Genomic DNA, 23,657 nt, shown 5'->3' on the forward strand with positions numbered 1-23,657 from the left:
TTTTATCTGCAATCATTTTTTCTACTGTGTTTTCTTCTTGTGTTGTCATTACTGGTGTGGATTATTTACATATTAAATTTATTAGTCGCTTGTCAACAAACATTCAGGGAGGTAGCTGTGTTGGTCTGACGCAGTCGAAATAATAATAAAAAAAATTGTCCAGTAGCACCTTAGAGACTAACTAAGTTTATTCTGGGTATAAGCTTTCATGTACATGCATATCTGAAGTAGTGTACATGCTTATACTCAGAACAAACTTAGTTGGTCTCTAAGGTGCTACTGGACAATTTTTTAATTTATTAATTTATTGTCAACTAACAGGTCTCCAAGTGACTTACAATGAAGTACATATACATAAATACCCTATAAAACAGAGTAGAATGCTGCTGGGCTAATGACATTGTGGTTTTTGGAATTCTATTCTTAATGTTGTAGTTACAGTGTTTTAGGGTCATTGCTGATTACTGTTATATACATTCTAAGTTTATATGCTGGAAGCCATCTTGAGAGGGGATGACCTGAAAGGTAGCCTGTAAATACTTCAAGTAAAAAACAACAGCACATTTATTACATATCAGTAGGATGGCTCTGTGTGATTTCCAGACTTCCTCACTCACGTGTCTTCAAAAGGGAAGCTTTTGAGAGTCTTAGCAACAAGGCTCGCTTCCCCCTGATTGGCTGGTGCCTTTTCACCCTCTGGCCTAGCGCTTTAGGGCATCCTTTGCTTACCAGAGCGGACTGTTCAGTCCCTTGCGTTTTAATTGGCCAAGGCTTCTTGTGCCTGCGTCCTGATTGGATGTAGTGGGGGTGGCTCCTTGCCCTGGGTGATGCTGAGATCGTTTCTTACGGCAAATGAAAATGTCAGTGTGAGGAGATTTTTTGATTGGTGGCGAGAGGTTGTGATCCAGCCTGTTTTCTTTCCCCATGCAGGTTGCATATAACCTGAGGTAATTGTCGCGCTTTCCTGATAGCTCATGTTTCCGGGTGCCACTAGCCGCAAATCCTAGTTCAGTCTTTGGCGCACGGATTTTCATGAAGGGAAACAAAAGGCCTGGACTGACTTTGTCAATCCTTTGTCTATGACAAATCTGGATAGTTCTCTTGGGAATGCCACAATGATACTGCTTCTTTTCAGGGAGCAACAGGCCGCTCTTAAGTACTTTCTGTCCCTTCACAGCATTGCTGCCTCCGTCAACCGCAGCAGCAGAAGCAGCAAGGTGGCAGCAGGGATAATCTTTTATTTATTACAGCAGATAGGGCTTCTTCAAACAAGCACAACATACAACAAGTTTCTTGTAGAGGAAATTCTGCAGTGATGCTGCTTTATAAATGGCACTGATAGCCTTCGGCCAGAGGGAGAGAGCTGTGTCTAGCTCCACCCTCTGGGCCAAAGGATCCTGCTCCTGAAAATAAATAAAAGAAGCAAAACATATACCCTCAAAAAAGGAGGGCATTGAATCCACAGAAGTACTTATAAGCACTGAAGGATACAAGGTAACACTTTTGATATGTCCTTTATATGAAAGGATGTTTGTGGGTGGTTTTGCTTTTGTAAAAAAACCCCCCAAAAACATGACCGCTATCACTATCCTCACAGCTCCTGGCAGCCATTTTAAATATAATCATAATAATATGAGTTTGCAGGTGGCTTACATAACACGGCTCTCCCCCCCCCTTTTATTCCTCCCCACCCCTACCCCTGCTGAAAGGTCCAAAAGGTCGAATGGAGCTGGTTCATATAAAATGGTAAGGCCACTATACAAATCGCTGCCATTTTCCCACTTCTACTCATGCAGTTCTCTGTTGGAGCACCATTAAGGGATGTTGTACAGAAAGGGTGGAGATCTCCCTGGGAGGATTTTTATCTCCATGTGAGGCTCTGTTTGTGCTGTTGACAGACACCTGTGCCTATACCACTTCCTCGTTTCTAAGCTTTCCAAACATTTGTTTTTGGAAGGGAGGAGGGCAACCAAGTTTTGAACTTTTCAGATAGAGGGGTGTGGTTTTTTTTCCAGGGGGGAGGCAATGGTGAAAATAATAATGATGAATTTCCCTGATAATCCCCAGCACTGATAACTAGTACAAGGAGTGAGAGATACAGACTCCTGCTGCACACTGACAAGGAATGTCCGGCTCCATCACACGAAAGGGTATGTGGGTGGGAAAAAGTTATATTTGGGCAGGAACACCTCAATTGAGTCAGGCAAGCTGAAATTCCTCCCCTTTTACCAGTCCTTAGAAATCTAAGGGAGAAGTGTGCAAGGTGGGGGGTGGGGGACGACTCACAGGAGTAATAGATTCAAATGCTATGGTTCATGTTTACCAGTTTCGCATGTCGTGATATTGCTTTCAGGAGTCGCTGTTATGTGACATTTTTGCAGTGTGTGAATAACCGATTTAATCACTTTTCAAATGTGAATATTTAGATTCCATCCAATAAACATGGAGATTCATTTTCACTCAATTTAGACTACTCTCGTGACTCTGCCCAGGAACAATCGGACCTTGTTCTGATCTGTCGGTTATGGCCACTCCATATTTATTTGCTGTGTAGGTTTGCAAAAGGGGCTGGGGCAGAGTAGAGTGAAGCAGAAAGGAGAAACTCCGTAAAGAAAAGAAGGCAAATTGCCAAGTGCACAGGTTCCATACTTAACCTCACAAACTGTCATGGGTGCTGGTTGTAAGAAATAAAAATATTTTAAAGGCATTCCCTCTATAGGTAGAAAAGGGAAGCATGTGACATCAAAAGGGATGCAAGGCCTGGTTGTAAGAATGAAATAGTACCATTTACACTATCTTAGGGTTGCCATATTGCAGAAAGTAAAATTCCTGACACCCGCAAAGTTGTTGATAGCAAGTGCTTGGGAAAGTGGCGCTAATGCCTGTACAGTACTATTACATAGCACAACTTGCAGGAAGTAATATAAAAATTAATGGGAAAGAATATAAAAATCTATTAAATAAAATTTCTCATAATACTGAAAGTAAAACTGGAGAAGAGAGATTAATGCCTCTCATGCATTATCAATTCAGCTAATAATTTAATTTTTATTTTAACAGGTAACTTCATCTAGAAAAATGAAACATAATCAGAGCTGCTGTCAGACACCTCCCAGTGTCACTGTTCGTATAAAATCAAGTGCATCCAGATCTTATCAGCAAAAAAAAGCTCTTAGCCTTAAACGACCGAAATTTAAAGATAGCCAGGAGACCTATGGGGAAAACATTAATAATAAGAAGCCAAAACGGCCCAAAGGTTCATGTCTTGTAATTCAGCGTCAGGAAATGACAGCTTTCTTTAAGCTATTTGGTAGGTTCCTTTATAAATCATTTTGTAAAATGCACCAAGTATATGTGTGTAGAACTTCACATTCAAAAGCAGTTGTGTCCAGAATGCCTTTATGTGAGACATTTCGTCAAGACTAACCTGAAATTACCCTATAAGCTAGAAGGGGTATATGGGAACTTAAAACTGTATCTTACTGAGCCATACTCAAGACTGACTTCACTACATCGTGATGGTCATCATGAGATACTGGCATACATAATGTACTATAAACTAGACTATTTGGGTAGTATCCAGTGGTGATTGCCTACAGATGTCTTTGTAGATGGAAGAAAAAGTCAGTGGAATGATGATGAGACCATTTTTGGCACGCAATTGTACCCCTTGCACTGCAGAGTGACCCCTTTCTAAATCTGGGGTTGGGGAACCCTTCAGAGAACATTTAGGGGGAGCCTAGGGCACAGCAGGGGAGGGTGCACAAAATCGCCATTAGAGAATGGAGAGAGTGCTTCTATTGAATCTGTTAATTTAATATGCCTCCAGATGGGGTCTAAATATTGTAATAACACAAATAAGTCATTGGATTTAAAAAAAACAACTTATTGGATTTTCCCCAGAAAGGTACGGTAAATTTAGACTAAATATGTGCTGATATGTTGCTATGATATAAAAAACTTGCATACATGAGGAGTACCCATCACACAATAAACTCCCATCTGGAAGCAGCCTGGTCAGAATAACCTCTGCACTCAAATGTTCTGGCAAGTAATTCTCTAGGTCAGTAGTGAGAAACAGTTCTGCTTTGCCTGGAAGGGGAAGAGCAAATTATTTTACAGTGGTACCTCGGGTTAAGTACTTAATTCCTTCCGGAGGTCCGTTCTTAACGTGAAACTGTTCTTAACCTGAAGCACCACTTTACCTAATGGGGCCTCCTGCTGCTGCCACGCCGCCGGAGCACGATTTCTGTTCTCATCCTGAAGCAAAGATCTTAACCTGAAGCACTATTTCTGGGTTAGCCGAGTCTGTAACCTGAAGCGTATGTAACCTGAAGCGTATGTAACCCAAGGTACCACTGTAATTTGTTAAAGGTTTGTCTTGAATTAATGCTTCTTGAGCGTTGCATATAATTGTGTATGTCACAGCTGGCTTATTTTACAGATGATGACTTGATTCAAGATTTCTTGTGGATGGATTGTTGCTGTAAAATTTCAGACAAGGTAAAACTGGGTGTTGTCTTGAAAGTCTGTGAAACTTTAAGGGTGAGGAAATTGAGGATTTTGTTTCAATTACAGGCCAGCGCATTTGGGGTTGTATTCAGTCTTGTGCTCAGCAAATCATTTCCTCAGCATAACTTCTTCCTGCGCAATGGAATGACCTCCCTTTATCATCTCTTCACATGCTCTCTATTTTGTTCTGGGAGTTCCTCCAATCCTCCAGAGCAGATTTGCGGATGGTGTAGGGCACATGCGGAAGAGAAAGGGGAATCATTGAATACCACCCATTGTGGCCCTCTGAACTGTACATATCTTGCAAATGCAACTATAAGTCCCTGTTTTTCCAGTCTGTGGCAGCCAAAATTAGAAGCTCCAGAGGCTGGGTTCCAGTTCATATATAATATGCAGGCTGTCCTTTGAAACATTTGTTTCAGATTAACCTCATGTTCCATTTATCTTAATACCTATGCTGTTGTTTTAAACAACATTATTCACTTAAAGCTTTTTTGATTAAATAAAATTGTTTACTAGGAAGCTCCAAATGAATTCAGTGGGGCCAGCTTCCTAGATGAGCAAGGCATTTTTAAAAACTCTGCTTCCAAAAATGTTTGATCACACTTAATCTGCTGAGACTGTGAGCTTCATGAATCTCTGCTGTTTTTCTGGTCAGATGTATGGAATACAAGGTGTACTAGAAAATGTTTTTGAAGGAAAGACCTATTTCCCCTTGTTAAGAAGCCATTCACAGACTTTGGCTCGCCATTCTGCCTCCTTGTCAGAGGATACAACTATGTATTTTCTACTTCTTGTTATGCTCACAATCCCGCTTTCACTGCACATATTGCAGCTAAAATATGAGGACCATACTGTTAATGCCAGATTCAATTAATGAAAATGAAGTATATGCTTTTCCCTACTGGTGAAAATATTTTTTAGGGAAATGTTAAGTCATTTTAAGAAAAAATAATAGCCAGAAATTGATATTTTACCTTTTCCAACAGTACCTTTTGGCAATGACTTTTGTTTATTTCAAGCGAGCTGGCTACAGTATAAACGAACACACCAGGCTTAATTTCTTTGTAGCTCTGTAAGTATTTTCCAAATATTATGATTACAATTAAAATGTGTCAGAGGTTTCTTAAGAGTTTAGTATTTGAGATAACAGTGAAGTTAGAAATAAACCTTAGTGTACCATCAATTACTTATTTAGGATGGGGTCTTGACTCTTGAAGGTTTATAGCATGTTGGAGATTAATACGCAGGTGCCAAAACTATGGTGTTAAATTACCTGTTGAACCTAGTTTATTAGTTGTTAAACTGTCATTGATTTCTGCAGATAAAGACTTTTGTCTCCCAAAGCATCCTCCTTATTTGAAAAGCTCCGCCCCATCCTGCCCAATAAAGGCTGCTGAGGGAGAAAAGCCCACCACAGCACAAAGCCTTCATAAGAATCAACTGGGCTTTTATTTCCCAGGTGCCACCTTTGAATGTATCCCCTATGCTTCTACTTTGGCGATCACTCGTAGCCGAGTAAGATTGTCTTCCATAAACACGGTTTAAACAATGAGTCCGTAAATGACTGTGGAGGCCAATTCTGGATCCACACGTCCTTCCACAGTGGGGACATAGGTTTCTGGGCGGGAGTTGATCGTGGTGTGGATTTGCCAAGTGTGCCTTCCTCTTAGCATGTTTCTCCCTTGTGTCCTGAGTTTGAGTGATGCAGATAGATTTCAAAAGGTTCATTCTGGGCAGTTTAACAATGAAACTGCATTCACCTGTACTTCCTACTGAAATTAATGAGAATATGATGAACGTAAGTTAATGTAAGACTAGACTCTTCAGCTGGGGTGTTGTTTGGAGAGTTTGGTTGCCATGGATTGTTGCTGTTGGGTTTTTTAAATCTTTATTTTAGATATTGTTGTGATTTACATATGTTGAAATGGTTTGCTTTGGTTGGGATTTTTTTAAATTATTTATTGTTTATGACTACTTTTGTTATGTTGTAGTTATGTATTTTTTCATATAGTAAGCTTCCTTGAGCATGGTTTGAACTGTGGAAATGTGGCATGCACATAAAAGTATGTATGTATGTAATATTATTTAATACTTGAACATTTTTGAATCAATAAAACTGAAATTTTACAACCATAGCAGTCATGCTGCTCAACCATGTTGTGGAAATATTACATCAAGAAAAAAGGCATGAGATCTCCAGGAAATCTTTGCAAGTTTCCAGCAAAGTTTACATTTCATGTTCAATAGATTTGCTTGGAGTTTTGTTTTATATTGCAAACACATATGTTCCCCAATGTATAAAGCCATATGTTATAGCTATATAAAACATTATACGTTGCATGCAATTACTGTCCTGATATGTGTACAAAATAGTCCAAACAAAACACCTTCCTAAATGTTCACTCATTATTTTCATTGAGCTGTTCACAATTCAGTGTTTTAAACTTTTGGCAAGCCTCTGATCCATGCTAAAAAAAATGTGTATCAAAATTCTCTACCATGGTAATTTGAAATTCTATGCTGAGAGAGGCTGACCTGTATAAATTATGCAAAATTGGCAATTTTCTTGTATTCTTTTGATTTGCCTCATTTGCTCTGTTTCTGTTAGCCATGAGGGACAAGAATCCCGCCCACTGCATAATAGAAAAAATGATATTCTGCATACACTCTGGTTTATGATACTTCATTAAGCACTGCCCACACACTTTCAAACCTTTTAAGAAGTAGAAACATGCTTTCTGTATGCTAAACTTGAGATTTTCAGCATTCTTAATTGTGTGCCTATCTTTTCATCTGGTGAAAAATCATTTGGTAACATTTGTCCAAACTAAATTACTTTCAGCACTTTGGAATGTATATAATTCCAAAGAAAAGGAGGAGGGAGAATCGACTTAGCAGTACGTATACAAATGAGATCAAAACCATATTTAAGTGAGTCATAGTCCTCATCATTGTAGGTACCTGGCAAATACAGTTGAAGAAGATGATGAAGAGTCAAAATATGAGATTTTCCCATGGGCTTTAGGAAAATCCTGGAGAAAGCTTTTCCCTGATTTCTTAATTCGAAGGGATGAACTCTGGAGCAAGATGGATTATAGGGCTATTGTAAGCAGACGCTGCTGTGAGGAGGTAAGGCGGGTATATTTTATATGCATCAAGAAAGAGCAAATGAATTTTAATAGGCAGATTCTGTTTTGTAAAAAGCCTCTTTCTGTTTTTTTACCAAGCTATATAAAGGAACTGTTTGTAAACATTATCCACCCAGTTATAATGAGTGGCTCAATTTAACTGCTGATTGATACTTTGCTTTCAAAACATTCCAACAAATTATTTACCTTCAGACAAAGCCCTTATCAGAAATAATGACATTAGTAATTATTGGAAAATATGAAACCATTCATAGAGAATGTTTACACTGGTAAATTAAACAGAAAAAAATACATTAAAATTGACCAAGTCTGCAGTTGTATTCACACTTATTTGGGAGTAAGCACCTTTAGAATCAGTGAACTTACTTTTGGCTAACTATGCAAAGTGCAAGAAAGCAGTTATCAAACAGCATACTTTGCTTTTATTACTAATGTGAATTAAGGATATAGTCAGACCATTGGTAAGGAAATGCTAATGCTGTTTTTCTTCACGATAAAGACCTTTATGGTACCGTACAGCCAGCTTTCCCATTAATGGATTACCATCAAACTGAGGTGAAAAGGGTTGCTACTTAGTAGAATAATCAGGATTGTGAATAAAAAAATTAGTTTGGGGCAGGGCAATGGTAAACACATTTACAAAAAAAAACTTCCTGATTTTTACTCAGGAAAATGGGAGAAAATTAAAATAAAACCATAGAATGGAGACTTTCATAGTACCAACTGAGGTAATTGCAATGCATCAGATCCCCTACAAAGAAAAGTTACAGTATTTGGGGTTCTCTGTGAATTTCCCAGAGGTACCTAGCTGGCCAGTGTGGGAAACAGGATGCTAGACCAAATAGGCCTTTGATCAGCAGGCCTGTTCTTTTGCCTGTCTGCTTTACCCATCATAAAACTAATTTCACCACTAAGAAATTGGCCTAGTACAGATGCAATGACAAACTGTAGTTTATTCTTACAATCATGGACCTTGAGTTCACATGCTCCCCCTATCCTCTTTATATGCAAAGAGAGATTCAAATTTACTGGTTTTAAACCCATGTTTCCCAAGTTTGGACGAAACAATAAAAGAATGAACAAGGGATAGAAGCCTTAAATCTTCTTCCTTCATGCATAAACCCGAAGCCATAGACTTAGAAGCTTCACTATCTCAAATGAGATTTTCTGTTACAGAATAGTTCACGGGTTTTTTTGGATATAAAGTAGTACAGTAGTCTGCTTTCCCCACAGTTCAAGACAGGAGCTGCGTTTCATTTTCATGGAAGTTAAATGACGAACCAAATGTGTATGTAAAAATGCTAAAATACTAATGTATTAGTATTATCTCTCAAATGTTACATTATCAAGTCGCACATTGTTTATACATGTATTAAAATAGATAATCAAAATTTGAAAAAATTAACAACTTTAATTATGTGTAATTTATTAGTCTTTTGTATATCTGAATAGCTGTTAGTAAATGAAAAAAATGTGTTTTTGTTCTAAGTTAATTAACATTCCCAGGAGTGGAAAAGTGGTTTGTTCAGGATCTTAAAAAGAAGTCCAATAAATAGCAGCTCATTCCTGCTCCCTGCTCTGTAACTGTTTTACTAGCAATTAAGAAAGCTAACAACACCAACTAATGATCCTTTGTGATTTTTATGCATTATTTGCTTGTTCTGATAACAGTTCCATTTCAGTTTTTTTGGTTTTTTAAACATAGGTAATGGCTATAGCTTCAACACATTATATATGGCAGCGGGAGCGTTCTATTCATCATAGTGGAGCTACAAGAAACAATAGCAGAGATGGAGTACAGTTTCCTCGAGGACCCAATGCCACACCTACAGACTGTTTGCTTTGTGGAAAAAAGACAAGATACATACGTCTGGGATTATCCTCCTCTTCCTCCAATGGCACACTGGAAATGATGGAACAACATATACCTCAGGGATTGCATGACTCTCTTCCAGCTGGTAAAATACCTGAGCCATCTCTGTACTGCTATTCACAAGGTATGGTATGGTAAATGCTGAAGTGACTTTATTTATGCTACCTTCACAGCCCAACCTTAGCTGTGTCACTCAGAAGTCAATACCCTTGATTTAATGAAACTTGCTTAGGTATACTCAATATTCTCAGCAATGTTATTGCTATTGGTGTATAGGCTGAATCTACATCCTTTAAGCCTCATAGGTGGGTCATAGTTACTTACAGCCTCCTTGACAGAGAAAGGCCATTGTCATATGTGCAACATGTGCATAAATCACAGTTCTGGGCATAATGTTTTGCTCACACCTGCATCCTTTGGTGGTGGTGTTCGCATTCCAGCATTTTCCTGGATGGAAGCTTCTCTCTGTCCCTGGTCCTTATGATTGTTCTATCTCTCCTTCTCAGTCATTTATAGAATGCTTCCCTTCCCTTCTAAATTGTGAATTTGGTTAATGATAGATTTTGTAAAATGAACTACAAGAAAAATCTAAGCCTAGCTACTTTATAGCCCCTTCTCAAAGCCACTCAAGTCAGTTTTCCAGCAAATTACATCAAATATGAGCTGAGTTTTGTAAGTTCAATTAAAAGCGAAACTGACTCTTCTACAAACATTAGTGCTGGGAAAGTGAAAAGAAATGTTAAAAGCATGTGTGTTTTTTCTGGATATACTTTTTTAAAATAAAAAAAAAATGATGAACACTGTCCCTGGAACCTACCTGCTTGGTAAGATATGTGGTATTACATGGAGTAATCAAGCAGTGTCTTATCAAAAGTGATCACCTTTTAGCTTTAAAGCGATCCCCTCTAGTTCTAAGATAGCAATTCTACACTCCTCGTTGACTTCTTGGTGACTCCTTTAATTCAGATTTATGTTTATAGTGCTAAACAAATGTAGGGTGACACCTTCTGTTGTTAGTATAAAAGCATTGCTGTAAGAGGATCCTGATTTGTCAGTTCTTTATGTACAAATGATGGGATGAACTCAGCAGTTGGCAATGAAGTAGCACCTGTCACTCACAGTGAGTATGTGGGGCAATACAGCAGTTACTAAGTAAGGATTCAATTACCCAGCTGTAGGGAAGAACAACAGATAGCTCCCGAACAAGCGTAGCATTTCATTGGCAAGCCACTTTACAACTTTTTATTTTTTATAGATGGAGAACAGATATTTTTCATCCTACATTAATTATCCATTGCTCCTATAGGTGTAACCCATCCTATAGAACACAATAAGCACGTCACGTTACCTGGGACAAACTGCACTGTAATCCCATATGCATTCAATGTGAATTTCTTCCCTAATTTTTCATAGATTGCAAACACCTACCCAACAAAGGAAGAAAAAGTAGCTGCACGTGTCAAGATAAAGCCATGGACTGGTTTACTGGAAATGAAGAATAAAAAACCACACTTCAGCCAACAACTTAAGAAATTATCAGGAAGCACAATTAATTGTCTGAATGAAATACATTTCACAATATATGATTTATTCCTTTAAGTTTTATATTTTGCTGAAACTTTTAGTATCAAAAATATTGTCAACATAAATCAAAGTTGTGGATTCCTAAATTGCATAAACAACAATGATATAATTTACAATTTAAATCCTGGTGAAGTGCAATCTTCAAATCAGCATATACCATTTGAAGTAGTATTTGGATATGCCGGGTTAAATTTCCGCAGCTTGACAAGAAAGGCTAGTTTGGAAGGAAAATAAAACATCAGCATTAGTGATACAACACATAAGTAGCCAGAAAGCATAAGTATTTATTCATTAATTCCATTTTTCTTTGAAAAAGTAATAGTGCTTATGAAAAAATAGTAGTAATAAATGTATATCTTATAAAATATTTGCCAAGCCATTCTTACCTGTGTGCCCCACTTGCCAAGGGTAAGGTCTAGCAATATATGGTGGTTTTGTCTCATCAGAAATGAGAGCTGTTAAAATAAAATTTAGAAAGTTGTTGTGCAACACTCTTAATTCCAATTTCTGCTTTAAATAATTCTACCTCAGGACATTCTTTTCCACGTTGAACCCATTTGTTGTTCCTCTCCCTCCCACTTCTGGAAAACCCCTTCTCTATTTCTTTTCTCTAGATAGATATTTGCTCTCTCGTATGTCCTCACTCCTCAGAGACAATACAGTAGTGGTAAAGGTACTAGAAAGGTAGGCTAGAAATCTCAATGGACAATATTCAGTTGTGCCCATTCACGAGTGAAACAGATTTCTACTCTCCTCCTTTCTGCAGCCCCCCCAGATATGCGCCAGAGATCCTGGTGATTTCCTGGAGCAAATTTGGGGGGCCCCATAGAGGCTGCAGGACAGAGGAGAGGAAGGGAAATTTCACTTGCTCAACACTGAATATCACCATCATCAAGAAGAATCCAATGCCAGGCCCTTACGGACAAAAGTACAGTAGCATATTGCGTACCCAGCAAGAGTCTGCTGGTGGTCAGCTCAGGCTGCATTTTGCATGAAGGTTCACATCTCGACACAGCATGTGGGACTGCAACATTCTAGTGACTGCCACAAAATAAGATCTCATTAGAACTTGGTCCATACCATCATCTTCATTGTTCTGTTCAGCAGGAGTCTCCTCATTTTCATCATGGCAAACTAATTCATTGTTCTTGTTCTGATTGGATTTCATATTGTGGAAAACGCCACCAATTTTCCAGGAAGCTGGGAGTACTATCCAATCTCTGTGTGTCACCTCAACTATCCTCTCACAAAAAAGGTTTATCTTGCTGGTCCGGATGGCTTCCACCAGATCAATAACCTGGGTGATACTTTTAGAAGAATTCAAATAATATATATTGCCAGTGAATAAATCTACACACATGCATAAATGTATAAAATATAATAGTTTGTACAGTGGTACCTCGGGTTACATACGCTTCAGGTTACAGACTCCGCTAACCCAGAAATAATACCTCGGGTTAAGAACTTTGCTTCAGGATGAGAACAGAAATGACAGCGTGGCAGCAGCGGGAGGCCCCATTAGCTAAAGTGGTGCTTCAGGTTAGGAACAGTTTCAGGTTAAGAACGGACCTCCGGAATGAGTTAAGTACGTAACCAGAGGTACCACTGTGTTGTAAACCTATCCTATGCCTATTCACTCAGAGGTTAGTCCCACTTCCAAGTAAGTGTGCATAGGACTGCAGTATTTCACTTGGTTAAAGAGCTATATTTAAATTTGACTGTAGCCAGCCCAAACGTTTTTACTAAACTAGCTCTCTTGCCTGAACTACAAGTCCGTTTATCCCAAAGAGCAACGAAACTATAAAACATGACAAACAGCCATCAGTTATCACTTATTAGGAACTAGGACACACTGATGATGTAACTGACTAGCCCCAGTGCTATCTAAACATTAATATTTTGCCTTTCCTCTTCAACTTAGAAGCACACAAGGCAGCATATCAAAAGTCTATTACAATAACATTTATACTAAAACCAGATCAGATGCAATGATTTCAGTCAAAACAACTTTAACGAAGAGCCTTAGATCTGTATTTTCCCTTCTTGGGTGCCTGGCTTAGAGGAATATATTGCAGTTTGTTAAGTCACAGTTTCCCCAGTTTGGATGCTACAGGAAGCTGTTTTAATAAACCACATTCTTTTCATTGAAGCTTGATATGCAAAGGGAGATAGGAAAAGGAGGGAGGACAAGGAGGAGGGTTCAGTCTCAGTCCACTATAAATAACAGTATATCGGACCAAGATAATTGTGTCTGTCAGTTATTATAGCTTTTTGGAAATCTGAAGTTAGGATAAATGTACTTTAAAATAATCTTTAAGACCATTTATAAACAAACTGCACGAAGCCATTGCAAGTTTAATGAAGCTATCACTCCATGTAGCAGAAAGGAGCATGTAAATGGGCAGGATCAATACTTACTTTGCAAGGTATACTGCACAAACGCCCCCCATTTTAAGATTTGGGATAACCACAGATAAAACGTTCTGGGGCACAAGCATATCCAAAGCTATCTATGGAAGAAACACACATTTTAAAAAACTTTAAAGGAGAATATAAAGGATGTGTTTTCTGTGCAAATCTATGAGGATATTAGAATATTAATTTGGATAAATTATATTAAAAGGTGAAAAGAAAGTGATCAGGGTAATGGAAAAGTCATGGTGAGTTGCAATAATACAAAACAGCATTAATACTAACAGTAATAATATTATTATTTTTATTTGCCTTCCAGCAAACACTGAAATCTCTATATACCTTCTCTGTACTCACTAGAAGTAACTGCCCTCCCACCACCACCAAAAAACACAGCTAAAAACTGAAGCAGAAATTATCAGGATTTCAATCAAAAACTCTCACAAGTTTCTTTCTAATGGAGACAGGGGCGCCGACTTATAAAAAATATTGGGGGGGCCTATACCGGGGTCCTGCCCCGGGAAGTTTTCTAAATTTTAGATGAAAATTAGTGAGTTTTAAAGTTTTTTTAAAGTATTTTAGAGTCATATGATCAACATTAGAACCCCGAAAACTCGACTCTCTATAACTCCACACTCCGGGAAACTCGACAAGCCTGAAACACTTTTTGGCTTTGAAAAAAGAAACAAAACATAAACACGCACGGTATTTTCGTAAAAAGCTAATTTAATTTACAGTAACAATTATGCTTATAGACTATTACAGAGCAGTGAATATATAGCTCTGAAAAGACTGAAATTATATTTAAATAAATCCTAAACTATCATTAAAAGAATAAAACATAAAATATTGCTGTCGCACAGTAATAGCACTTTGATTAATAAGTGAAATAGCTAATTTAAGCTTACTTTGAATAAGGCTGAGGGTTCATTAAATAAAAATAATATCTCAAAGTTAATGCTTTAATACAGTTAATAAAGTTAATACAGTATGCCTAATACTGTATGTAAATACTGTAATACTGTATGTAAATAACGGGCTTTAATTGGGTCTTACACCCTAAAAATATTTAAGTATTTGAAAATAACAATTACAGTACTATAGTAATATAGAAATACACTACTAAACTAGTACTAATATTTCAAAATTGAAAATTTAACATTCTGTATGTATTTAATTCTCTATTTTATAAAGATTTTTAATATCTGACAGTGAGTTTGGAGTAGCCCAATGCAAAAATCCTGAGGATCCATGTGGATCCATGCTTTGTAACCACGTTTTTGCACCACTGTGACCCTAGGCAACAGTGGGTGCGTGATTTTTTTGGTGCAAGATGTAGCCATGGACATGCTATGCGATCTGATGGTGAATTTGGGGTGACCCAATGCAAAAATCCTGAGGATCCATGTGGATCCGTGCTTTCTTTTTTTTTAAATAATATTTATTAAGAGTTTCCAATTATAACAATATAAAAAAACAAAACATCCAAATTTAAGATCTTATTTTCCGTAACATCTTTCCAGGACTTCCCCTTCCCTCCCCCTCTTATATTCCAATTCTTACAAATAAAATCAGCAATTTATTATCCCAAATTTTAACCTTATTATCATTAACCCAATTTAAAAATATTTTCCCATCTCCTAAGATCGACCTATTCCCTTCCGCGCGTTCCCCCCTTTAATATACATAATAGATTAAAATATAATAAAATAAAATATGATTTTACACCCTTTGGATTCCAAATTTCCCTCCCCCTTTTCCTGGTTGCGTTCCCCATATTAATCAACATCTGATGTCTTCCTGGAGCTCCCACATTTATTTAAACCATAGTCCTTTACCAGTCTTTTTTAATTTTAAATGTCCAATCTTGGAAGGAGTCTATCTCAAAAAGGCCCATTTTTTCCATCCAGATTTTTATATACTTGGGAGTAAAAACTCCAATTTTATTTCTTAAACCTTTCAAATCTGGATGTCCCAAATGCTCCCACTTCCAACTTTGTCCAATTCTTATTATTCTTGTTGTTCTTGTTAATCTCTCTCCTCTTTCTTTTCCTGTTTTCCTGCACAAATGTTCTAATTCCAAAAGCTTCTAAATTCCGCTGCAGAGGCTCTGTTATTCAGGAACGAAACATGATGCCAAGTCCCTTCCATTTTTCAATAGATAAGTCTATTGTCTACTTTAGTGTGTAAACCTCTGTAGCCAAAATAGTGTTCCATTTCTGCAGTTTCCCAGGAGATAAAAAGTTCTGTCAAATTCGATGTCAACAACTTGTAATATCCCTCGGCTCCTCTAGGTGGATTGTAGTAACTCAGTTCCCTTCCAGATCACGTCCACCAGTCAAAGTAACTTATTATTCCTTGTTTTAAACATTTTGTATCCAATTTGTAACAAATATAACCGGCAAAGTCCTCGTAACAAAGTTCTCATTTTTGTTCTTCTGCTTTGACAGCTCTTTGACAGCTGTCAAAACCTCTCCTTGTCTTCTCCCGGCACTCTAACTAAAACGCTCCCAGGTTCCGGGGGGGGGGGTTGCTTTTTGATTAAATTCCACTTTTCTCCTCCAGCTCAATCTTATAATTTTCCATCGCGAAATTTCATAACTTTATCAAAATAGGGTTGCGCTCAATCTTAGATGTTAAGTCTTTTACTTTAGCTCCTCTACAACGGGGGGGGGGCTGACTTCCTTTTTACGCCTCCCCCGCTCGTTCCAAATTCTTTAAAAATTTCTCGCCTTTTTTAATCCAAGTTCCGATTACTCACGGGTTATGCTTTTAAGTCCAAATTTCCAATAGAAGAAGTCAGCGCTCTCCGTCGAATGGCATGCGGCTTCGCTCGGCAGGGGAAGCGGAGGACTCAAAGCACCACCACCCCCCCTGTCACCCGTTCCGCAGCCTTTAAAAAGGCTCCTTCGCGGGTCGGGGGGGGCTCAAAAGGTGCCAGCCGAGTCACCATGTCCATGGGTTTCAGCGCCCATGGTTTTTAAGGGTCCCCGCGTCGCCGGCGCGGTAGGACCCAGACCCTGCCGAGCAGGCTCCCTCCGGAGCTCGAAGGGAGTCCGCCATTCGGCGATGGCGCCAACCCGGAAGTCCCCGCTTTCTAACCACGTTTTTGCACCACTGTGACCCTAGGCAACAGTGGGTGCGTGATTTTTTTGGTGCAAGATGTAGCCATGGACATGCTATGTGATCTGATGGTGAATTTGGGGTGACCCAATGCAAAAATCCTGAGGATCCATGTGGATCCGTGCTTTGTAAACACGTTTTTGCACCACTGTGACCCTAGGCAACGGTGTGTGTGTGATTTTTTGGGTGCAAGATGTAGCCATGAACATGCTATGTGATCTGATGGTGAATTTGGGGTGACCCAATGCAAAAACCCTGAGGATCCATGTGGATCCATGCTTTGTAACCACGTTTTTGCACCATTGCAGCTCCAGGCAACAGTGGGTGCATGATTTTTTTGGTACAGACTGTAGCCATGGACATGTAATGTGATCTGATGGTGAATTTGGGGTGACCCAATGCAAAAATCCTGAGGATCCATGTGGATCCGTGCTTTGTCACCACGTTTTAAATGGGGAGGGAAGGAAAAACACAGAAGGGACAAGAAGCACAAGAGGGGTGTGCGGAGAAGCAGCTGGCTAAGAATGCAGAGAAGGAGTTTAACGGGGTGGGGGGGAGGAAAGGAAGGCAAAAGTCCCGGTCCCCCCAAGCCAGCCCTCTCTCTCTCTCTCCCACCTGCGAGTCCCTAGAGCACGGAGAGGAGGAGGTGGTGGGCTGGAGCCAGCACGCAGTGTGACTAGGAAAGAATTAGAAGGAAGGACTCGATCCTTTCCTTAACCCTCTGCTTGCCAGGAGGGCAGGGGATTCCCTGCTCTTTGTTGAGTTTGAGCAAACGCAGCAACAGAAGCGGGTGGGCAGTAAGACCCTGAGGCAGAATGCAGGAAAGCAGCAGCTTCCGCCTTCCCTCCGCCCGCCCGCCCGATCTTATTTTTGCCTGATTTTTGCCTATTTTTGCCCCTGCGCTCCGGAGTCAGCTCCAGGGACCACACATTCGCTCAATAACACGCACAGACATTTCCCCTTACTTTTTAGGAGAAAAAAATCTGCGTGTTATAGAGCGAAATTTACGGTAATAATTTTCTTAAATTATTGGGGGGGCTGAGCCCCCCCAAACGAATTTTTGAGGGGGCTCGGGCCCCCTCAGGCCCCATGGAGTCGGCGCCTATGAATGGAGAACTATGGGCAACACAGAAGCCTTTTCTAATCATTGTTTCAAAGAATGAATTGGGTTGGAGAACAGAACTTACTCTGTTTTTAAAAACTTTAAAGGAGAATATAAAAGATGTGTTTTCTGTGCAAATCTATGAGGATATTAGACCAGCAGTAACAACACTGCTGAATAAAGTTTGAATCTAGTGTTACTTTATACCACCTTAACTTAAACCGGCTTCTTTTACATCAGCTTTTTGCTCCCTAAATGTACCATGACTAAGTACTTGCTTTCTAGCTTTGAAAAAAGATCAATCCACTTTTCTCATATCTCTCTTTTCTCCGGGGGAGATGTGATAATTCCAGAAACAGGATGCCTGTTGTGTTTCTTTGTTGTTGTTGTTTTTTTAAAAGATACTTACTGCATCAAATGTTACATTTTTCAAAGCCTCAGCTGCTGTTGAAACGTCTTCATTAATGAAATCCACATTATCTGGCCACTCTAAAGGATGACTTATTTTCCATGCATCACGCCACCTCTTATAATTCTTTTTTGCCACTCTGTAGTGGTCTCTCCGGACTTCATAACTTACAACACGTCCCTGTGGCCCAACTGAAAACAAATAAAATCGAACCAAAATTAGTTCCTGCTCTCTTCATTTCTGCCAAGTTGAATAAATGACACAGGAAATGAAACACTAGCCTACCAGATATGATAACTTATTTCCTAATATTACAACCACTCAGAGCATAATGGCTAACAGGGCTATAAGCTTACATGGCAGTAGGGCATTATTATTATTATTATTATTATTATTATTATTATTATTAACATTTCTATACTGCCTTTGATCCAAGGATCATAGAGCAGTTTACAATATAAAATTGCAATACTATTATGGCACTCACCTACTTGAGTCATTGTTTATCCCCCACTGGCTGTTTTCAGGAGCTACCAAATTTTAAGTTGTAACATACAGCAATGCAATGTGCTTTAGCTGAAGGGCCATAGCTCAGTGGTGGAGCATCTGCTTTGCATGCAGAAGCTCCTGGGTTCTACCCCTGGCATCTCCAGTTAGGGCTGAGAAACGCTCCTGCCCGAAACCCTCAAGACCTGCTGCCTTGTAGTATATAGTAGAATACTGAGCTTATATGGCCCAAGGGTCTGATTTAGTATAAGGCAAATTTGGTATAAGGCAAATTCCTATGCACCTGCAGAGAAGGAAGAGATGTGTGGTGGTGGCAGGTGACTCTCTACAGAGTGGGGCAGAAGCAGCAGTGTGTGGAAGAATGACTCGTGGTTTCAGTTGTTTCTACACAAATACACAGAGGATGGGAAACAAGCAAGAAGAAATTGAGTTCTTAATACAGGAAGGCAAATATGACCTAATAGACATTACTGTGGATATCTGCTATAGATCTCCAAGCCAGAATGAGGACTTGGATGTCTTCACCTGAAAGGAAAGCTCAACCTGACGATAACAGAATAAACAATGCAAGGCACGAACTGCACTTCAGGATAGCAGATTGTGTTGGTCACAGAAGTATGTCTGCATATTTATGCAATTACTTTGTGATAATAGCTAGGTGTAGTTACCAGAGTGCTGGTCCTGGCCTGGGACAGGAAGATAAAGGTAAAGGGACCCCTGACCATTAGGTCTAGTCGTGACCGACTCTGGGGTTGCGGCGTTCATCTCGCTTTATTGGCCGAGGGAGCCGGCGTACAGCTTCCGGGTCATGTGGCCAGCATGACTAAGCCGCTTCTGGCGAACCAGAGCAGCGCACGGAAACGCCGTTTACCTTCCTGCCAGAGCGGTACCTATTTATCTACTTACACTTTGATGTGCTTTCGAACTGCTAGGTTGGCAGGAGCAGGGACTGAGCAACGGGAGCTCACCCCGTCGCGGGGATTCGAACCACCGACCTTCTGATCGGCAAGTCCTAGGCTCTGTGGTTTAACCCACAGCGCCACCCATGTCCCTGGGACAGGAAGGCCCATGATTAAATCTACAAGCAGCTGTGATGCTGACTGGGCAACCTAAGGCTAATCGAAAGCTATTCCTGGTGCCTTTGTGATGTTTTTGGATTACAACTCCCATCAGCCCCAACCAGCATGCAGTGATGACCGGGACCTGCAGTCCAACACTACCAGGAAGGTAGCACATTGGCTCCCCTGAACTAATCACTCACTTAGTCCAATGCACTTTCCTGTGTTGTTTGTGGTTTTAAAAAATGGCATAGCCCCATGTTTGAGACCTCCAGGTACAGGGCAGTATATAAATTCAATAAATAATAATAATGTACAGCACCTTGAACTTCTTAGTGAAAGGCAGGATGTAATTTTCAAGGAGGGCACAGTACACCAAGGCTTGATTCTCACATTTAGTGTCCAAAGTGTCAGTGTCAAGGTGCCTAAAGAGTGTTCCTATGCCCCAAAGTGCATCCATTCTCACATGCCAACATTTCCTCTGACTTCAGCCCTGTGTGATGAAATGAGAGCTCTGCCATTTTCTGGAAAGCAGCTAAAGTTCCCAGCACGTAGGACTGAATTTGAATAAATTAGAGTAATTCAAGAGTAATTCAGGGCATGATAACGACAAGGGGGACAATGATAGAGCACATGTTTTGCATACAGAAAGTTTTGGGTTTAAATCCTAAGCATACCAATGAAAAGGGACATATAGCATAAGATGAAGAACCCTGGAAAGCCACTGCCAGTCAGAGTAAGCAATATTGGGCTAGGCAGGCAAGCAATCTGACCCGATACAAGGCAGCTTCCTGTGTTCTTAAAATGTGTGGGAGAGCTGGGATTCTGTCAACAGACAATATTTTACCTGCTCGTGATAGAAATAAACTCATACCACCAGACCCAGAACCCGCTTCCAGCACTGTGTCGCCTTGACTGATGTCCATTAGCAGCAGCATTGCATTAATATCCTACATGTTAAAAGAGCAAAGAACATAAATGTTTAGGTTAGCCCTTGTGCTTTATAGCAAATTTGTGCTTTTTAAGCAAATTGATAACCGCTGACAAAGACTTATGGGGAAATAAGAATACTACTCAGCACTTATATTACAGTGTTCAAAGTGTTTCACTTATATATCTTAGTAAACCCTACAAACAGTGGGGCTATTAGGTAATTTTAGACTCTGAACCGAATGGTGGTGGTGGCTTAAGACAGGAAATCTCCAGATTTACTGCTCTAAAACCAGGGCAATCAGTGTTTCAGGTTTCTCTCTCTCACTGGCCTTTGTTCTGGGACCTGCCATCTGACCTGTAACCCCATTCATCACTTAGATTTTGCAACACTGTACTAGTAACCTTAATTCCGGGAGTCATCGGAGAAAAAGTGGTCCAAGGTTCCCCCTTAAGGCGCCTCCATCGCTATTGCTGGATCAACCCAGGCTGTCCCTGGAATTACAACTCCCGCCATCCCTGCCCATTGGCCACGTCGACTGGGGTTGATGGGAGCGGGAGTCCAACGACAGCTTGGGGGCGGCGGCGGCAAAGCTCTCCCACCTTGGGATACGAGATGGTGGGTCCTCTCTCCATCAGCAACACAAACTCTTCCAGCGAAGGCCTCCGAATCAGGAAGGTGTGGCCCGTGGACGTCCGGAACATCTGCCCGGGGAGCTTGCCCACGATGTCGGCGTACTTCACCGCCCCCCAGGTGCTAGTCAGTACTCCGTCGGCGGCGAGTTTACACAGCTTCTTGAACTCGGCGTCGCGCCTCCGTCGGCTCTCCGCTAGGAACAGATCCCCGACCTGGAAGGGCGCGTTTTTGGAAGGCGCGTCCCGGAGCTCCTCGGAGGGAGAGTCCCGATCCGGCTGGAGTTCCTCCTGGGGAACGACGTCGGCGAAAGGAGGGGAGGAGGATTCCTCTACGACGGGCGGGGAAAGGAGCTCCCCGTGCTGGACCAGCTGGCTCAGCCTCTCCGAGGGAGAGAGCGACCTGTGCCACGCGCGCCTCCGAGCGACCGCCGGCCCCGGAGCCGCAGCAGAGCCGGCCGGCGGTCCCTCGGGCTCGTCCCGTCCATCCTTGTCCCCGGCGGAGCTAGAAAGCGCTCTGCGGCTCGAGCCTATGGAGCCGATCCCCGCGCGCAGCAGCGGCGCCCCTTGCAGCTCCCTCGGGTGGGCGCTCCCGAGACCTGCAGCGCCCACCCGAGGGAAGCCCAGCGTGTCCCCCGAGGGCGGCCGCGGCTGCTTGCCCGCGAGAGCAGCCCGACTCTCCCAGCTCGAAGCGCGCACCTCCAGCAGGCTCCCGAGGCGCCAGCACCTCATCGTCGCTTTTATACACGGCCGCCTCTTCCTGGACAAGGCGCCCCGCGGACCCTCCTCTCCTCTAGGTCTCTCCGACGGCCACCGCAGGGTGTGCACCGCTGCAGGTTCCCCCGGGCCGGAGGGCGGCTTGCATCGCTACGCACCGCGGTGCAGGAGCCACCGTGGATCCCGAGGACGTCGGCGAAAGTGCGGACGTCTAGTAGGTTTCTAGTAGGAGCCTTGCAGGCGCCCGGGCTGAACAGCGCGAGGAGGGGTCAAAGGGACGGAGAAAGCGAACGGAACTCCGCGCGGCTCCCACCTCCGGTTCCGATTAGGCTCCTCGAGGGGCGGGGCCAGAGGGGGACACGCGTATTGGGAAAACGGAGCAGGCTGGGTTGGAAATGGTTGTAGGAAATGATTGTGCTTCCCCCCACCTTGAAAAAGAAAAACTGAAGAGGCGCACTACTGCGTTTCCGTGGTAGGGAAGGCTGTACCTGTTGAACCTCGGTCCGCTGGTCTTGAAGGGTCCGTTCTCTTTCCCTGCCATATTTCTTCTTTTTAAATGGAGAAAACCGCTAGCAACCCCCCGCAGCAAACAGAAGCTTGTCACTGGCACTCTTGCAGTCTTCTAAGTCGAGGCAGCTTCGAGCGGCACAGGTTCAACAGGCTCATTCCTGCATTTTCATCGATTTCTGCCTTTAGTAGACAAAGCTGCCGTATCAGGAAAACAAAAAGTCATGGTCGCCTGGCTTCTTTTGTACCTCCCCCCTTTCTCCCCAAGAAAGGAGGCATGGTTCATTTAAAGCACCGCAATGGAAGAGAGCCTTTAAACTCCCCCGCTGTATTCATAAATGCACATATTTTAATTATTCAATCTGGATATTGCACTTTATATTTTTTATACCCCTCATGCCCCGCAAATGGAGGACTTTATCCGCTGCCAATGGAAAGCGGACGTTTTACTATAGGACAATGAGATCGTAGTCCCTTTGGGGAGAGGGAGCGCAAGCGTGACGTCAATGCCGTGCGCCGATCTAGCGCCACATGGCTGCCCACATGTCTCCTAGCGTCTGCAGTCTCTCTTCAGCATTCCTGTGGATGCTCAGAATACCTACTTATTAGGTGTAGCATGATAGAATTATAAGTTTCTAATGAAAGGGGCGGGGAGTCTGTACGGTTGTCACAATGCACAAGTGTCAATCGAGTAATCATTTACGGCAGCGAGCCTATGCGCACTTATTCGGACACTTACCTGGAGCAGAGTGAGACTTCGGAGTGAATGTCTGGATTGCACTGTAAATCTCGATCAACTGACATACAGCTAAATCAATACTTCTAAAGGGGAAAGAACAGTTCTTCAAAGAGACAAGTGCATGAACTAGGAGTGTCCTTACTGAGATGGTGCAGTGCTTGCAATGCTTTTTTAAAAACAGATCATTGAATTAAAATACATTAAAAATAAAAAAAGTTTTTCAGTCAACTACATACTGCAGCTCAAAAATCAATGGGGATAATATAAACAGTTTGTGAGCAATATTTTTGTGTTTTGTTTCTTTTTTGTTCTAAATAATTAACTTTTTTTTAGTGGTATGATGTACCAATCTATTCTTAATAATGGGTGAGAATTCATCTAGTGGAGGATAGGAGTCGG

General features: G+C 41.4%; 3 protein-coding genes across 7 annotated transcripts in view; 1 reads left to right on the forward strand and 2 right to left on the reverse strand.

Annotated features, from left to right (window-relative positions):
* PCARE (photoreceptor cilium actin regulator) overlaps nt 1–23,657 on the reverse strand; it is a gene marked incomplete at its 5' end in the record, with an annotated part of 409,145 nt that overhangs the window by 233,926 nt on the left and 151,562 nt on the right. The gene's annotated exons all lie outside the window — the stretch shown is intronic.
* On the forward strand, nt 399–11,610 carry SPDYA (speedy/RINGO cell cycle regulator family member A). 5 transcript variants are annotated; one of them, XM_081854210.1, is made up of 8 exons: nt 399–947; nt 1,710–1,746; nt 3,061–3,310; nt 4,445–4,503; nt 5,502–5,587; nt 7,473–7,644; nt 9,370–9,661; nt 10,951–11,610. In XM_081854210.1, the coding sequence occupies exons 1-8, from the start codon at nt 925–927 to the stop codon at nt 11,037–11,039; spliced, it is 1,008 nt and encodes a 335-aa protein (XP_081710336.1). In that variant the 5' UTR covers nt 399–924; the 3' UTR covers nt 11,040–11,610. The 5 variants fall into 5 exon arrangements, with proteins under 5 accessions (XP_081710336.1, XP_081710338.1, XP_081710337.1 ...); XM_081854212.1 differs by lacking the exon at nt 1,710–1,746 and adding an exon at nt 2,068–2,150 and having other exon boundaries at nt 402–947; XM_081854211.1 differs by lacking the exon at nt 1,710–1,746 and having other exon boundaries at nt 405–947.
* On the reverse strand, nt 11,124–22,405 carry TRMT61B (tRNA methyltransferase 61B). The gene is made up of 7 exons (XM_081854187.1): nt 21,266–22,405; nt 20,580–20,682; nt 18,168–18,358; nt 13,540–13,631; nt 12,202–12,428; nt 11,508–11,576; nt 11,124–11,335 (listed from the first exon to the last, which is right to left on the reverse strand). Exons 1-7 carry the CDS (start codon nt 22,025–22,027, stop codon nt 11,268–11,270), a joined length of 1,512 nt encoding a protein of 503 aa, XP_081710313.1. The 5' UTR covers nt 22,028–22,405; the 3' UTR covers nt 11,124–11,267.

The sequence above is a fragment of the Podarcis erhardii genome (genome assembly GCF_964252035.2).
Source record: "Podarcis erhardii genome assembly, chromosome: 3".
NCBI lineage: Eukaryota > Metazoa > Chordata > Lepidosauria > Squamata > Lacertidae > Podarcis > Podarcis erhardii.

Excerpts from the sequence above, each read along its gene's own strand:
- SPDYA (XM_081854209.1), top strand. The coding sequence starts at position 1,791 with ATGCAGTTCTCTGTTGGAGCACCATTAAGGGATGTTGTACAGAAAGGG. Across the intron at positions 7,645-9,369 it reads GCAGACGCTGCTGTGAGGAG|GTAATGGCTATAGCTTCAAC; the intron begins GTAAGGCGGGTA and ends TTTTAAACATAG. Across the intron at positions 9,662-10,950 it reads TCTGTACTGCTATTCACAAG|ATTGCAAACACCTACCCAAC; the intron begins GTATGGTATGGT and ends AATTTTTCATAG.
- TRMT61B (XM_081854187.1), bottom strand. The coding sequence starts at position 22,027 with ATGAGGTGCTGGCGCCTCGGGAGCCTGCTGGAGGTGCGCGCTTCGAGC. Across the intron at positions 20,683-21,265 it reads CCACCATCTCGTATCCCAAG|GATATTAATGCAATGCTGCT; the intron begins GTGGGAGAGCTT and ends TTTAACATGTAG. Across the intron at positions 11,577-12,201 it reads ACAGAACAATGAAGATGATG|CTCTCATTTCTGATGAGACA; the intron begins GTATGGACCAAG and ends TTATTTTAACAG.